The sequence below is a fragment of the Bactrocera dorsalis genome, chromosome 5, assembly GCF_023373825.1.
Source record: "Bactrocera dorsalis isolate Fly_Bdor chromosome 5, ASM2337382v1, whole genome shotgun sequence".
Classification (NCBI taxonomy): Eukaryota; Metazoa; Arthropoda; class Insecta; order Diptera; family Tephritidae; genus Bactrocera; species Bactrocera dorsalis.
The window spans coordinates 80,291-97,722 of NC_064307.1; the positions used below are offsets into that span (position 1 = coordinate 80,291).

Genomic DNA, 17,432 nt, shown 5'->3' on the forward strand with positions numbered 1-17,432 from the left:
TAAAATGAGGTAATGTGTACTTCTAACTTAATAAGAATATCGGGGCAATGTTATGAACAAAATTTAGTTGAAATTGGTATAGTAGGCCTTAGATATAGAAATTCAAGTAATAATCTGCGTTGCCAAGCCCATTGTTTAGACTGATGCGAATGAAGTGCTTAAGTACCATCGTGGCCCGGAAATTTATTGCTTCTTACGTATTTATTTAGTGAACAATCGCACTTTTAGCACTTTATAGTCACCCGGATTTCAACTCGTCTCATCATCCTGTACCGCATCGTATGTATGTAAACATTACAAACCTAATTTTCGAATATTTGTTCCTCTAAATGGAGTCGTATGTTACGGTTGGTCAAGTTCAACTTCTTTCAATTGCGGCAATAAAATGTTGGTTACCATCGATCTGTACCTCTCTCCATTGAAAATAATCAGCTTCATTTCGAAAAAAGTACAGACCGACAATTCCATTCATGAAAAATTTTAGAATTTTTTTTCGCACAAGAATCAACAGTTTTGTTTATTTATCTCACCACTCAGATGAAAGTACAAATTTTCAGAGAAGATGATTTTCTTTAAAAAATCGTTATCGTTTTAAAGTTGTTGCACGGAAACAGCAAATTCACGACGTTGACGTTGGTTCAATACGGATGCAAGCGCAAATCCTTGTTCAAAATCTGCTAGGTTGTGGTTTGAGACAGTTCCAATTCTTGAAAACGTCTTAGAATCGACAAATTGCGGTCTTCAGTAACACTTGCCTGAACGGTAGTAATATTTTTATATAGGATCTTGAACATTACAAGAAAATGTTCGCACGAAATTCGACGAAAGCGAGCACAGGTGGACGATTATCGCGACCATAAAATGGCAAAGGCGCAAAGTTGCAACTGGGGAACGACTATTTTGGCAATAAAACTGAGTAATTTGTGAACGTTGTTCTTGCGTATATCTATCTACGAGTATGATAAAACTGTAGACATTATTGAATAGAATAAAAAAATTAAATGTTATGAGATATTAAAAATGGCCGAAACGACACTTAGAAATCATATCATCCCTATTGGAACACCCAGTATTTCAATTTTTCTTAACAAATTGTTGCATTGTTGACGGAAACATTCAAGGAACACAAGTATTTCTAAAGAGAACGGAATAGTATAATAGTCGAGCAGTTAAGAGTGTTTACAGAGCACATTCAATTTACAGCAACTCACGATGGGTGGTCACATTTAAGAGATCTGAGATGTATAACAGTTCCGTTTATAATATTGAACAGTTGAGCCAGAGAACATAAAACATATTTATTAACATATGTTATGTTCTCTGGTTGAGCAAAGTAACATTCAATGCGTCGCTCTCAATAGAATTCATATTTTAGTACATTTTTAGGAGTTTCACCTGGGAAAAATGAGCAATGATGAGGTACTTACTTTGTGTATTATTAAAGACACGTGCTCTATTATATCAGAGAGTATTAGATACTTACACGCGTTGTTCAAGAGAGGTCAACTTTACCAACCACCATTAATAGATGCCCGATAAAATAATAACATTTTAGTTCAGTTTGAAGTAATATTTATTAAATAATCTCCATATTAGCAAATCTTTATATATGTATGTACATAATCCACGAAAATATACTTGGACATACATATGTATGTACATATTTAATTACGTGTCGATTTTATTTCAGTAAGTTTACTTAATTTCTACATGTGTATATGTATCTTTTATAATAATATAATAATATAATAATATTTTACATGTTTTCGGTTTTCATTTCTTTTAGTTGCAACAAATTTGTTCACAACCGAGGAAATAACAACAATGATTCCAAGAGGATTAATCAAATGTTATTATTAAATAATACTGATACGAATATCAACTTTACAATCGTTTAATGATTTGAAACCACCGCAAAAACCATCCAACGCAGAATGAAAATGAAAAATAAAATACAAACAACTATATATAATAAATATAAATTAACATTGTATCCACAAATACAAGATAAGTATTGACTTCGACAAAGGCAAAAGCGCAAAATTATTATACAAAACCGTCCAAATAATTAAGCTACTATTGAAGAGGAGAATTATAAAATTTTTAACGGGATTTTAAACACTGTTCACAGTCCTTGGAATTTACATTACGACTAAAAATATATACATACATATACAACTCTTAGCAACTTTATTATAGTTATAAATTGGAATAAAGTTAAACATCACAACGTTTACTATCGCATTGCAACATTTGAAATATAAATACGAAAGTAAAAAAAAAAATAAAATAGTATAATTCATCGAAATTTGGGCACTCATCGAACCCATCACTAATGTCAACAATGGATTTAAATGGACCTATTTCTATTATGGAATATCGTCAACGTCAGGTGTGTCACATATTGTATTATTTTATATTGCACTCACTATTTCTTATAACAATTGATTCCTTATCCTGTCTATCCATCGTATAAATTCTTGGTGAGGATATCATTTAAAAAGCAAAAATAATAATAGGTACAATATACATACATACTGTTGAACTGCCCTAACTCGAATCACCATTTTCCATAAACAATTTTTCAAAAAGCTATAAAATACTTCGCTTATGTACATAAAATACTGTCATTTTTTGGCAAAACCGATATTTTTTAGTTGTTTGTTTCAGTGAAAAGGAATTCTAATCTGTTTAGTGCTTTGTAGTGATTGTCAGTTCTATTTATTTTCGTACTTAAATAGGAATTTAAAAGTGCAATGGAAATATTTTTTCATAGAAATTTTTATTCTACAATAGAACTTTTTTCACATATCATGAGGTATAAACAAATTTTTTCGGAATTTTTTGATGACATCTGTTGGAGAAATAGCTGGGTGAATGAGATGCATTTTTTCACTGGTGGAAACGATTTCTCATGTTTGGATCATCTGAAACACAAAAACCCAATTTATTCTTAAAATATACGTTAGAATTGTTATCGTCCCTACTAGAATCATGAGAAAATGTTAATAAATAAAAAAGTAATTAACGTTTTTTTTTTAATTTTTTCCATGTTTTTTTTTACATACATTTTGTCATAATATAGTCAATAAATTATACAAAATTATGAATCTAATAGGGACGATAACTAGGTGTTTTGTGAACATTAAAAAAAAAATTAAGCAAATCGGTTGAGTAGTTCGACCGGAATCATGCCCGCCAGTTTAAAAAAGTGTGTTTTCAGAAAAAAGCGTTTAAAGTTTGAGGTGTGCACTCCGAGCGCTCCGAACGTCGTGTGGTATTATCATTTTGGGCCTTTTTCGGAACCTTCCAATGGTAAAGTGGGTTTCTGCATTAATTCTAATGGTATAAAGGAACAGAGAATGCAAAAAAAAAAAAAAAATTAGAATTAGATTTCAGATTTTCTTTGTTAAGTGGTCAGTAACAAAGAAATTCTGAAATTTTTGAAAAAAATATTTTAAACTCGGTCATTGCGACGCCATTTCCGGTGTCATCAAATCATCTGAATTGAAAAAAAATACCTGTTTCAGTTAAAATTTTAAATTCGAACTTGGACTAAGAAAAAAAGACTGAAAATTGGATTTCTTTACGAAAAATATCACAAAAATCTGTGTAAAATTTCATGAAGATCGGTTAAGTATGTAGTTCTCAAGAGATCTTGCCAACCGACTTCAAAAACACAGTTTCGAGAAAAAAACATTTATAGACGGCGCACTTATCCTAGCTAGCCTAGAGGGCACAAGTTCTCAAGGCTGTACTCGTATCTCCGAAACTATTACTTGGATCAACTTGAAAATTTAGGAAAGTATTAAAGAGGTGTTGTAGAATTTATTAAAACAATAAAAAAAATCGATTTTTTAAAAGTCGTAAACCCATGTAACCCCTTATTAAGAATTAATTCGAGAACATATCGCTCTTAGTTCTCAAATTCAAATTTTTAGGGAAATCTGTCAGAAAATAAAAAATGGTAATTAACGATTATTATTAATGCATATGGTTATAGTTACATAAATACATGAACTTAATTGCCATATAACAAAAAAGTATAAAAACACTTAATGTGCACCAATACACTTCTCCTCTGACCTTATTGAATATTCGCAACTTGTGATATTTAATTATTATTGAGCATGTCATATATTGGACTGTTAAGTACAAATATTGTATGAATGCATTGGAAGAATGTAATGTCATAAGTTATAATTATGATAGATCCTTACGGGGCATCTCGGCTGGCAAAAATTTATGGCATACTAACTGTCAAATCTATGGCTAATGGCATTGCCAAATCTGTATGTGGGCATTTGTTATCATAACATACATTATTTTATCACATTGCGAAATGCCGTTGGGTAGGTAGGTTCGAGCTGATGTAGCGCATGCTTGAACTGTTTAAATCTTTTATGTGGAAAATAAAAAAGGAAAAATATCGAAATTTACATAGAAATGAAAACTGCGCTGTCAAACTGCTGAAGTGACAGCTTATTGCTTTCAATATATGGCGTACTAATTAGTATTCCATATATTGCTTTCCATAAGCAATAGGGAGTCTCAACAGGCCATATGCACGGCATTACAGTTAGTATAACATAAATTTTATTCTGTCGAGATGACACGTTAAGTTGAGTGATTTAAACAGAATTTGGCGGCTCTGGCAGCACAGCAATATAAAAGGAAGCTTATAACTGGAAGTAACTTATAGCGCTATAATTTCCAATAGCGGCAATATTTTGTAACCGACAGGTGGCCATGTAACTAGTTATCGCTATCATCAAGAGCTTTTGGTTATATTTTCTTTGTGGTTCCTTTTCCTTTTTATTGGAACTTCATTGCTTTCCGTGTCTACCTTCCGCTTTGCTTATTAATTTCTATAAAATTCCTTATTTGCAACTCAGCTGTAGGCCCTAATGGACGAGCTTTTTTGAAGGATTAAATTGTTTGTTTAATTTTATTATTTTATATGTTATTTGAGTTGTTTATTTCGATTTTTGTGAAATTTGAATGTTAAAGTTATACTGTGTTTAAAGTTATTGTAATTTTGCTTTAATTGTAAATATTTGAAAAAATGGCTGATTTTGCTAGCGTACTGGGCGACCTTAGCTCGTTTTATCAACGCTTTCTTCTTAATCAGCAACTGAATGAGGAATGGGAGGAGTTAAATCAGGAGATTTGGGTGTGTATTTCTTTATAATTTAAAAAACTTAGTTCGCTTCCCTCGAATCTTTATTAAAATTTCCGCAGCGTGCATCTATACATATTTGCAAGAATTCAGCTATTTTTCTCATACTTTACCTCGCTACGAATTTTGGGGTTATGCTGAAGTTTTAGCGGTAATTCGAGTTTGTCAAACTTGAGTGGAATAAAATCAGTTTGTCATTTGAGATTTATGTCATTGATGTTTTATTGACATATGTATGTATGTACATACATACATATGTTTGAGTTTTAAATAATATTATTATAGTATTAGAATTCGGCACTATATTCACTCGGACTAGATGTTTCTAATTTAATTAATAAGTCTTGCAAAGTGGTACAATTATTGCGAACTTGAACAAAAATTTAGTTAATACTATTTGAAGATTACTTTTGTATTATGCTTTGTGCTAACATTTTATTAAGTGATAAATTTGATTTTATAGTCTCGTTATTGCCAGGTCGGACATAGACTACCGCATTTTCAGCAAAACTGAGTAACGTAGTTGTGATAGGTGATCGTGTTTAAGGATAATGGTTTCTTAGTATTCTTACAGATTCTTACAAAACCAGAATAACCAAAAATATGTCATTTCAGAAGAACATATAATCTAAAACATCTATGAATATATATGTATGTATGTATGTTATTATATATTATCGACAGATTGACATCTCCACTTATTAGCGAAGGCGGTTGTGCAAAGCTTAAACGTGGCAATATTGAACCCGTTTTATTAGATATACTTAACTATATGAAAATCCTATAAACGCTCGGGTCTTAGTTAAACTTTCCCAGTTTATTTACAAAAAATTTTTTATGTTAAGGTCGAACTTGAGAAAAATGATTGAAACCGATTACTTATTACATAAGTATACAATTAAGATTCAAGAGCCATATTTTTGGATTTCATATCATATTTGGTCACTACTCCACAACAAGAATTAGAAACAAATTTGTTACTTAGTTTATCATAGAGCCAGGGAAAGTTCCAAATTTAATTAAGGTTGAGTTAAGTATACATTTTTTTTTTCACAAAATACGAAGCAGTATAAATTTAAAATTTTGTAAAGTAACTGTTTATAATCAGTACCAGTCCTCTAGCATCAATTTGTAAATATGAATGCTCGTACATGCGCAGAAACCTGCTGCTGAAGAGAGCTCACTGAATCGTTATGGTTGAAATTTTATTTATTTTAAAGAAATATAGAATACAAAAATTTCTAACTAGTGCAATTAAATGCACTATATGCAATATTGTCGTTATTAAAATACTGAAACATATTTTAAATTAATTCTAAATAAACTTGGAAGCCCTGCTTTCATGCTTCTCAATCCAATTGGATTAATTACCTTTTGCTTCCATTGCTTGAAATGTTACATGGTGTATTCAGAAAATGTAAAAACATGTAAACAGTTTCTCTGGTGTATTCTCATTTATTTCTGGTGTACAAATGGCTTTGTCTGCTGCGGAAGCGAGAAAACTGGTGCACACAATTCCTATAACAAACCGAAAGTGAAATCAAAATAAAGTCAAAGCAGAGGCAGGGAACATAAAGACATATGAGCAGAGAATGTAGAAGAATGTGATAGGAAATGAAGAAAACGATGCCCGCAGTTATAAAGAGAAGAGAGTAACAACGAATATTCGTAGAGTGAAGGAAATGAATAAAGCGTACAAGGCGAACTGGGCAGCTGGTTCTCTGGTAGAAGTTAGTTGGTTAGTTGTATTTTTGTCGCAGTGCTGCAACATTTAAAATATATTATATATTATTGCTTCCTATCTATCGAATTGTTCGCATGTATGTTGCCGCCGCCGTCACATATTCGCAGTCAGTGTATTTTTGAATAGTGCATATTTTATATCCTCTGCAAAAGAATTATTGGCTCTGGTCAAAAGTGATGCAGTTCTTCTAGTGATCGTTAATCTTGGTTCTTGGTGGAATATTTACCTGCGTAAAAAGTAATAAGCATTTTCCCAACAACAAATTTAAAGTGTTTAATATTAAAATGATTATAATACGGAATATATCGGGAGGAAAGCAATTTAATTTATGTTAAAATAAATAAATATTTTATACACATATATGAGGCGCTAAATAAAAATTCCTAGGGAATGAAACCAAATCGAAGCTTTTCGTAGACGCAATTATTGCGTAAATCAAAATTGAATAGAAATAGTATACATCTGTATGTACACTGAAAGATGTTTTTAATGAGGGAAAAAAACGTGTTATATACTCGGACTTACATTGAAACAGCAATAAACCGGAAGAGAAAAGATATTACGTTACCACCACTAAGGTATTAGTCAGAAAAAGCCTAAAAATAAATACTGCATACTTTACATTAACCGTTTTAGAGTCCCAGATACGTCTGATAGTTGCTATATTATTTTCCGTCAGTCTCGTTTACTTGTATGTATGGTTATACATATGCGCATTTTTAATGCCTCAGTTCGCTACATTTTAGTGCTTTGCTAAATATGTATGCTTTGCTAATATATGTATATGCCATTTTAATACCATATTATACATACAAATGTATATCATAGGACTCCTTTTAGGCATACTTTTTCTGCTAGACGTCTGTTTTCATCCACCAAATATTTCACTTTCCTCGTAGCATCATTTATCTCGTCTCACTTCCTACAAATTCACGCACAGTGTTTTGCTTTGTTACGTACAATATTTATCGGTGTTCTATGATTTCTCAGATGTTTTATCCTGCTTTACTATACATATGCTTTCATCCCAAATGTTCGTATGTAGTATTACTTAGTGATGCTGCCATTGCTGCGTTTTGTCGATTCGATTTTTCCCACCAGCATAGCAGTTGAATTGCTAGCCGGTCACATATTCAAGGCACCCCAAAAAGAGACAACAACCCTCAATGATGAGAGACTTCTATGTATGTTTTGTATGTAATAAACTAAATTTAGCAAAAATATGTACGATGCACAGTACTGACAATTTGGTAGTCAGTGCCGCAACGTTCAAGGCATCGATTGCTAGATAGATTTCCTCAAGAGTTTTATACCAGATCATCGTTTTGATTTTATACCAGTTCAGAGATGCTAGAAAATAGTATATATTGTAGCGAGAAGGTAACAAAAGTTGGCAATTTTGTGTATCTTTTATATACATATGAACGTATTTTCATACCTTCTATCAGAATAAAGTAAAGTTCCTCCGTTGACTAGTAAATATAATATATTTTCTGCGCTGTTCTTAGTTCGTGATTTATTGATAGTTGTAAGAATCGAAAATTAAGCTGATCGGCTTATCAAAATACAGTTTTGTATGTTTATAAATAGACTCTAATCAGCCAAAAAATGCTTTCTCGCATCTTGACGGATATTAAACAATGATTTGAATGGGAATAATACAAAAACTTTTTAATCTTCATTGACACTAATATTATTAGTATAATATTCACCTTTAATTATAAAATGTTAATACAAGTGTTTAAGAAGTGTACCTACTTAGAGCAAAAGGATGTTCACTAACCGTTTCCTAAAAACAATCTTTTAATATCTGTATAAAATGAATCTAAGAATTTTGTGCATATACCTGTTTTAGTAATTTTTAATTTTTTCCTCCAATGCTCGTTAATTTTGTTAAGTAATTAATAATTGAATAAATTGTGCTTCAATTGCGAAAACTAGCATAAAAGCTGTAGTAATATGCAAAAGTGAAAAGTTTGTAGGAATTCAATTGCAGATGTGCCAAAAATACTCTTTTAATTAAGTAAAGCTTGCAATAGTAAAGTTAAATCACTCCAATACAACTATTGAAACAAGAAATAAGTTAAAAATATAGTTATTCGCAAACACATTCTTATTAATATTGTTGTTATTGTACTGGCAATTACGTGGTGAAAAAAGTTACGATTAATTCAGCTATAAAGTGTTGAATTAAAAGCAGCTAAAAGGAATACGCTACACGCACCACTGCAACTATAAAAACGTCAAACTGTGGGGTTCAGGAGCATTTTTTCTTCCTCCTCAAGGAATGTATTATCCGGTAAGTTCAACAATTAGACTCGATGGTACTCCTTTTTTGCGTAAATGTTAGAAAAATTAACAAATTAAAGAACCTTTTATATCTACTATTACTTCATTAATTCCTTTCTCTACATTTATTTCAAATTTAATAGTGCAAGAATATTTGTTCAATTTTATTTATTCACCCCGTAACACCGCGGGATGTATACAAAAAAAATAAGTGTTACCACTTTTACATATACAACTTCAACTAAATATAAATTTTCATATAATTTTAAGTACATATGTATACAGTGACTTCAAAAAGTGTTCACGTAATATACTCTACGAGGTCTTATACAACCAAAAACGAAGTGGAACTCACAAAGTGTTATTGTAATTTTTACCCAAATTCGGTGAAAAGTTCCAATGTGCATGCAAGACCAATGATTAAAAAACATGTCGTAAAGGGGCCATCCATAAATTACGTCACACGAATTTAAGGACTTTTTAACCCCTCCCCCCGTCCTTATCACAAGTTGTCACATTTTACAAAGCTTAATCATCTTGTGTCCATGGACTTTTGACCCACTCCTTTATATCATTTATTACTGGTAAATCGGGCACTTCATTTTCGTTCTGAAGTTGGATGTCAGGAACATCTTTCGTATCAACATCGTCTTCTTCCATCCATCTCGGGCACGTCTAGCCGCAATTCTTTGAGGACAAATTTTCGCAAAAGGTAACAGCTCTTGTTTTGTATGTGATTGTTTGTGTTGATTGGTGGCTTTATATGAAGAAAAATATAGGCCACATATGCTACACGATCTTTTAAATAAGTATGACTCGGGCAATAACTATCATATGGAACTTGTTTCAGATGGAATGATGCTTGAAGATTTAATAATATCTGTAGTAATAATAGAGCAAACTTAGTGTCGTTGCCTTTTGAAATGTGATGTCACAAAGATTTTGGTCCCCCTTGCCCCTTGACACACAATGTCACTTCTGGATGATACCCTCCCCCCCTTCAAGGTGTGACGTAATGTATGGATGGCCCCAAAGCGGTTAGATTGAAATTTGCGAAAGATCAAAAAACTGGGCAAGCGGGCAGTTCAAACTAGTTTTTTTTTGTTTTGGCGAAACGAAAATTATTCGTATTAATTCTGATAGACGAGTTTGGACATGATAGGTAGGACATGCGATGTGATCCCACAAATAGGAATAACCTATTTCGCTTATGGTGTGATGCTGTTTCTTTGGCGAACAGATGGAAAAATTGTGTGGAATCAACAGAATAATGAATTCTAAGAACTATATTCGTTTATTCTTAGCTTAAAGATTTTTGAATGCGATTGGTGATTTGTTATACATGCAAGACAATCATTCTAAACATACCGCCCGAATTACAAAATCTTGTTTTGAAAATAGCGGAATTCGGCTGAGCTTAGCGCAGTCAACCGATATGAACTCCATGCAGAAACACCAAATATGATAAATGAATTCTGAACTTAAGTTGATAGAGTTTTGAATTTGGAGCACGATGTTTTGAATCCCAGCTTTTAATATACTAGATCAAACTTTCACATACATACTTACGCCCATAATAAGGAATAGAGTTAAATTTACAATGTATCGAAAAAACTGATTGAGGACAATCAAACACTTGCTTATTTATGGTATTTCGAAAATTATCAATTTTACAAACCTTCCGCGTGTAAGCTACACTGCTGATATATAGAACTACTGAGTATATGCATAAATTTCTCTATTATAATTAGCTTTTATAGTTTAAAAAACGCTAAACCTAAAAAAATAGTTTCGTTCTCTTCAAGTTTTATATGATCTAGGGACTAATTAAACATACTTATGTACCTAATTGATTCTAACTGAGTAAACGCAAATGTTTAAAATTTGCTTATATAACATATAATAACAATTTGTTCTGGATATAAGCAAAGTACAATTTTAAGATGTTTCTTGGAGTTCAGTCACATTTTTAATAACTGTATGTCACTTTTGTTTCTAAAACAAAAAATGTGTCGTTGTTTACGAAAATTTATTATATTGGGTACCTTCTGTAAGTTTTGTTATTAAATGCAATTACCCTACTTTTTTATGAATCACTCTTAATTTATTTGAATGAGTACTACATATCCTCAACATCCAACGATTGTTGACAACCATATTCTCATCTGCTGTCCGGCAATTACTTTTAGGTTTTTATATTTCAATTATTCACATGGCGCTCTCTATTTTTGCCGTTGATCAGAGTTTGCGTTCTTCCCTATATTCGTTGTATACATAAGCAGAATCAAGTGGCAGTATGCAACTTCCTTTGTCTACCAAATATGTGTGAATAAAACGTAATTCTCTTGATAAAACGAAAATTTATTTCAATTACGGTTCATTTAATATGACGAGCCAATAGCAATGAGCAGCGGGGTGATCAGCATTCGGATGGCAAGTAATGTGCGCAACACATGTTTACAGGGATCAGTAGGGAATATTGGCGGTTGAAGAAAATTACGATACATAAATTGTGAACAATGTAGAGACGACAAAATTAAGTAAGCGTCCATCTGTCCTAATTGGTATTTAAAGTAAATAAGGTATTGTTTTGAAATACATACACTTTTAATGATAATAGAAAACCATATAGAGTAGAGCGGTTGCTAGATTGTCTGACTGCAAGTGGCTGCACTTAAGCCCATTGACCCATTGTCCTCCCAAGTGAGACTCAACTAAATCCCATTTAACTACTTGTTAGATTTAATGAAAGACAAATTTTTTACCACCGTTTTCCCAGTTTTTTCTAAAAGCGCGCTTTAGAAGTCGTGGGTGATATTCCGTTTAAACCAGCTGAAGGCTGAGCTATCGCATATCTATGTATATTGCATTTCCTAAAAATTAAAAAAAAATCATAACATTCTTTCCATATAAAAAAAGTTTCAATTCGGTAAGCTTCCAAACAACCTACCATTTTTTTGCATAAACAATACGTACAAACTCATACTTCCATTAGCTCCTTGCGACGAAAATAGAGATTTGGTGTGAAGCTGAAAAAATTAGGGGTCAATTTTAGAATAGCATCCCCCGATTTCGGGGTTAAAATGGGTATGTATGGATAGAGGAGGTCCTCCAGATTAAGAAAATATATATATATATAGTTGCCGCTGATTTATGGTTTTTGAGATATTTGCATTTAAAGTGTAAAAATTCGGCTATTTAAAATGCTTCTTCCATTTATAATGAATTGTATAGTTACATTTTTAACTTTTATGTGCACAAATAACTTTAATTCAACATTTAACTTTTGTTCATACAATAACAAAAAGGTTGAATTCTAACTAATAATCAGTGCTAGATTACATTTATATTTTACAGAAGAACCAAAAGAAATAAAGAAAACAAATAATACCCCAATGACAGGAAATATATAACACATTAGTTTTCCGCATAGAATTCATTTCTGCATTGGAGGCCGTGCTTCAAAAAAATTACCTTCGGTCGCACCAACACCTGGGCGTGCTCAGTTCTTTTGCGTTGAACTCCTTTTTGCGTTGTCGGCCTTCGACTGCGCTTCAAAAAAATAACCCTCGGTCGGACCAACACCTGAGCGTGCTCAGTTCTTTTGCGTTGAAATCTTTTGTGCGTTTGATATGGAATTAAAGTTATTTTTGCACTATTTACTATAAAATAAATAATTAGAAACGAATTAGTGAAGTGTTAGTGAATATAAAAGTATAAAACATAAGTGTAAAATGCATTATAAATCGGAGAAACACGCATTTTAAAAGGTTGATTTTTTAACTTTAAAGGCAAAAATCTCAAAAACCATAAGTCAGCGGCACCTATATGTATATATATTCTTGATCTGGAGTACCTCCTCTATGCGTACATACCCATTTAACCTCGAATCGGGGGATGCTATTCTAAATCGCAGCCAAAATTAGTTTCTGATATAATATACAATACAACCTGCCCACAATAATAGTGTAGTATTGGAAAATATTCCAACATATGTAAATACTATATACATTCTGTTCGCTTCCTTTCCCACCGAAATGTTTTCTGAAAAACTTGGTTTATTCAGACAGTGATTTCATCTTAAGTACATATACGTACATACATATATTCATAATGCATATATTAAAACCATTATCAGCACTTTAATATTGCTTTATTTTTGTTGTTCAGTGCTAATGCCAGCCTTTCGTTGTAAACGTCGTCAGTTGCGCAAACTCTGGCGTAGAGGCTTTATAATTAGATACAAATCCGCTGCTTAAACATCTATCGGAATACTCCCTCCATCATATTGTTTTTTTTATTGATTTTATGCCCAACGCATGCGCAAAACTATAAAGTTATGGCGAGGAATATAAATCCGAATAAGAGAACTGATTTTTGCAACGTTTGCTTGTATATAAAATAGTAGTGAGATGCTAAATGTCGTCAGATATTCACTCAATCATCGGATTTTACGCGCAACTTACTTTCAATGAAAACAAGTGATGATATCACGTTTCATTAGTACAATGCCTGCAAATCCATGACTGAGCAATAGTCTTAACCATTGACATATATTCATACATGCATACATTTGTATGTATTTATTTTCAACAGAGTATGCGCATATGTTTTCCACATGTCGCATAGTTCGCTCGTCAGCAAATGCAACTGAGTATGCGCAAATGTTTAAAAAAATCCATAAAAAGATTGTGGATGACCATAAAGAGCAGTTGATGAAAGGAACATGTTCGACATTCTTTCATGAATCGATAGATTGAAAAGGAATGAAATGCTCCTGTCAGAAATCACTGAAAAGGATGGCAAAATTATAGGAATAGAGCCAATAATTGTTTTTGCTTTTACCATGTTCTAATGATATGGCCCGAACTTCTGTCGAGGAAATTGAAAATATGAAATGTCGACCCAATGACGAACATTATCAAAGTATTAGGTTAATCGATAAAACATTAAGGTTTATAAGTTCAAAAGCTGGAAGTCCGCCATAATTGGTACTTCAACGCTATGTTGAATAAAAAATCGCAATTTGACAAAAAAGATCTTTTTCTTTAAATGATGAGAAGTTTTTATATGACTTGAAGCCAAGATGTTTAATTAATGTATATTTTATTTATTTAATTTTCAATTTACACATTATAGTAATTAATTGCAAAATAAAGTAACTACAAGGCTGACATTCATGATTGAAATACTAAACATATGCATATTTGTAAACAAAAATGTCATGTTATCTACGGCGCAACTATTTTATGATTACGGTTTCAGTGACGATATAAAATAACTCTCTGGGATAAAACATTGCGCTACCGACTAGTTTTTTAACTTAACTTTTTATTGCGCGTAGCTATAGAATATAATTTATGTAGATATTGGGCGTTGATTTTTATGTTTCGCCTCCAAGGAACATCATGAGAACTCTTCAGCAATACATCAGCGAGTTATAGGATTATACCAACCAACTTTCAAACGCGACTAGCTTCAGTTAACTTCAGAACGCCTTTCTTTATAGAGATATTAACGCCTTCATTGACTCTTTCTCAGTGAGTGGGGTACTCGGATTTCAAATACCACTCATGTAAAAAAGAGCTCGAGCAGACTCAATATACTTAAAATATTATTTAAATTATTTGTTTTATTCCATTCATACCTGTTCTGGTTGTTTATTGCTATTTCATTTGCCAGTTGGTTACTGAGCTACAAATCACAACATTAACTTGAACATCTGCGAGTACATCGACTAAGTCCAATAAACTCATACAGAATTTTAATAGGAAAGAATTTTGAGTTAATTTGCATTAGATTTTATTTCCTTTAAATAAATAAAACCCGATTTGAATTGTTTTTAGTTTTGTTCATTGTTTTCGATTTTTGGAGAACGGACGTATGTACATACATACATAAATACGCGAGGAACAACGTAACGTGAAGCATTCTTTAATTGCTCATTATACTTTGATGTGTTCAAGTTATACATTTCTTTAGTCAAAATTTAATAATAACAGTTACAGGTTTCTAGATTTTTTTGTTAAATGATATGAAGAAACATTCCTACAATCGTCGAACTTAATTAATATCGATAACACCGAATTATAAAACTTCAATCAAAAAGTAGTTTACTCGGAGATCGTAATAGAGGCTCACATTTTCTAGTTCTGTACATGCAGCTGTGTTCATGAAAACTGTAGTGCTGGTATATTTTAACCATAGAAAAAAAAATCAAGTTAAAAACATAAACTACAAATTCAATAAACTTACAATTTTTTCTAGCTACTTCTTTGTAAATATATACACAGTTTTATATGTATCAAAAAGATATGTATGTATACTAAACAAAATTCAAATCAAGTAAGAAAGGGCTGAACATTTTATACTCTTGCAACTTGCAAAAATCAAAGCTAGGGAAACACTTTAAGGTGTAAAACGTCAAAGCGGGTCGGAATCCAAGCAACTTTATAAACACATAAAGTTAGTTAGAAAAAGGAAAATCATTATACGTAGCATATGGGAGTTGGGGTAGTGTCGATTCGATTTTATCTATTTTTCCCAATACCACATACTATTAACATGCCAAATACTAAAAACTAATCGGTTGCATAAGAACTTAGCTCTTTCTTACGTTTTTTAATTATTTATGTAGCATGTAAATAATTTGTTGATGTATTTAATTATTTGTATGTATCTTTTGGAACACCTTAGCGAATGATATGCTAAGTTTTTCTTTACGGTTGTTTCGCTCAATTAAAAATGAATTTTTGCGCTAACCGAGTGAGACGATATATGTAGCTGCATTATTGGCCTCGCAGCATAAGATGCGTTCTTTACTTAGGGGCCATCCATAAATTACGTCACACGAATTTAAGGACTTTTTAACCCCTCCCCCCGTCCTTGTCACAAGTTCTCACATTTTGAACTAGCCCTCCCCCTTTCGTGACGTCACACATTTTCCAATTTTATGGACTATCAAAAAAAAAACAGGTTATTCTATTTATTCTTATATTTATTGAATAATCTTTAATAAAATCAACATTTAGTTAAATGTTAAAGTACAGACACAACGAATGGCTAGTCAAGAAATAATAGATACTTAATTATGCTAATAAAAAATACAAAACTTAATCATTTTGTGTCCATGGACTTTTGACCCACTCCTTTATATCATTTATTACTGGTAAATCAGGCACTTCATTTTCGTTCTGAAGTTGGATGTCAGGAACATCTTTCGTATCAACATCGTCTTCTTCCATCCATCTCGGGCACGTCTAGCCGCAATTCTTTGAGGACAAATTTTCGCAATAGGTAACAGCTCTTGTTTTGTATGTGATTGTTTGTGTTGATTGGTGGCTTTATATGAAGAAAAATATAGGCCACATATGCTACACGATCTTTTAAATAAGTATGACTCGGGCAATAACTATCATATGGAACTTGTTTCAGATGGGATGATGCTTGGAGATTTAATATAATAATATTTGTAGTAATAATGAGCAAACTTAGCGTCGTTGTCATCACTCCCTGTGACTCCATAACCTTCTGATGTCTGTTTAATTAACACAGGTGGTGGTAAAAATCCTTCTTTTAATAATTTCCAAAGACTAGAACGTCTTACACTGCAACATGCAATAGTTTCACATTTAACTAATTGTAAAAAATATTGTGACTCACGTACATGATTAGCATACTAAGTAGCATTATTTTTCCACATCATAGCCTGTTCAATATCCAGTCGAGTAACAGTTGGTGCAACACATTCAGCAACGACTGGAAAATTATCAATGACTAACTTGCTCCAAATGTCAGCCAACACATTGCCCACACTTTCGAAGTTTCGTTTTTCTAGATCTAAGTCAGCAGTTCGATTACTTGAATCAAGATGTGACCCAAAATCATCATGATTTAATAGTACACCAGTAAGTTTGCGACTGAGAGGTGCCATGCGCCGTGGGGCATTTGTAGCTATATAAATTGCATCTAAATGAAAATCTTTGAAATGTTGAAATAACGCGGGAGACAATTCTGTAAGTTTGATTAAAATTATAATATAAAATAAAGTACGATTCGCGGAAGAGCCCCAATGTTAATACAATACCAAAGCTTCGTTACAACTTAAGTATTAAAAAACAAAGATTGTATTTATAAATGTTAAATATTTTTTGTTTACCTATAAATTTTACGTTTGTACATCACAAATTTTGAAATGTGATGTCACAAAGCTTTTGACCC

General features: G+C 32.1%; 1 protein-coding gene and 1 long non-coding RNA gene across 35 annotated transcripts in view; one reads left to right on the forward strand and one right to left on the reverse strand.

The window, feature by feature from the left end:
• Nucleotides 1–17,432, forward strand: part of LOC105232786 (RNA binding protein fox-1 homolog 2) — a 103,631-nt gene that overhangs the window by 987 nt on the left and 85,212 nt on the right. For 19 of the 33 annotated variants that reach the window (XR_007422860.1, XR_007422864.1, XR_007422863.1 and 16 more), the window contains exon 2: nt 1,787–2,392. Coding sequence is in view for 25 of the 33 variants with exons in the window: in XM_049457721.1 (XP_049313678.1) it covers nt 2,336–2,392 (57 nt within the window). In the remaining 8 variants the exon portion in view is untranslated. The other 14 variants (XM_049457708.1, XM_049457715.1, XM_029552894.2 and 11 more) reach the window with 14 other exon arrangements.
• LOC125778690 (uncharacterized) lies at nt 2,360–7,849 on the reverse strand. Of its 2 annotated transcripts, none has more exons than XR_007422875.1 (3): nt 7,737–7,849; nt 6,551–6,697; nt 2,360–3,339 (listed from the first exon to the last, which is right to left on the reverse strand). It is a non-coding gene; the product is annotated as an uncharacterized LOC125778690 (long non-coding RNA). The 2 variants fall into 2 exon arrangements; XR_007422874.1 differs by lacking the exon at nt 7,737–7,849 and adding an exon at nt 7,449–7,585.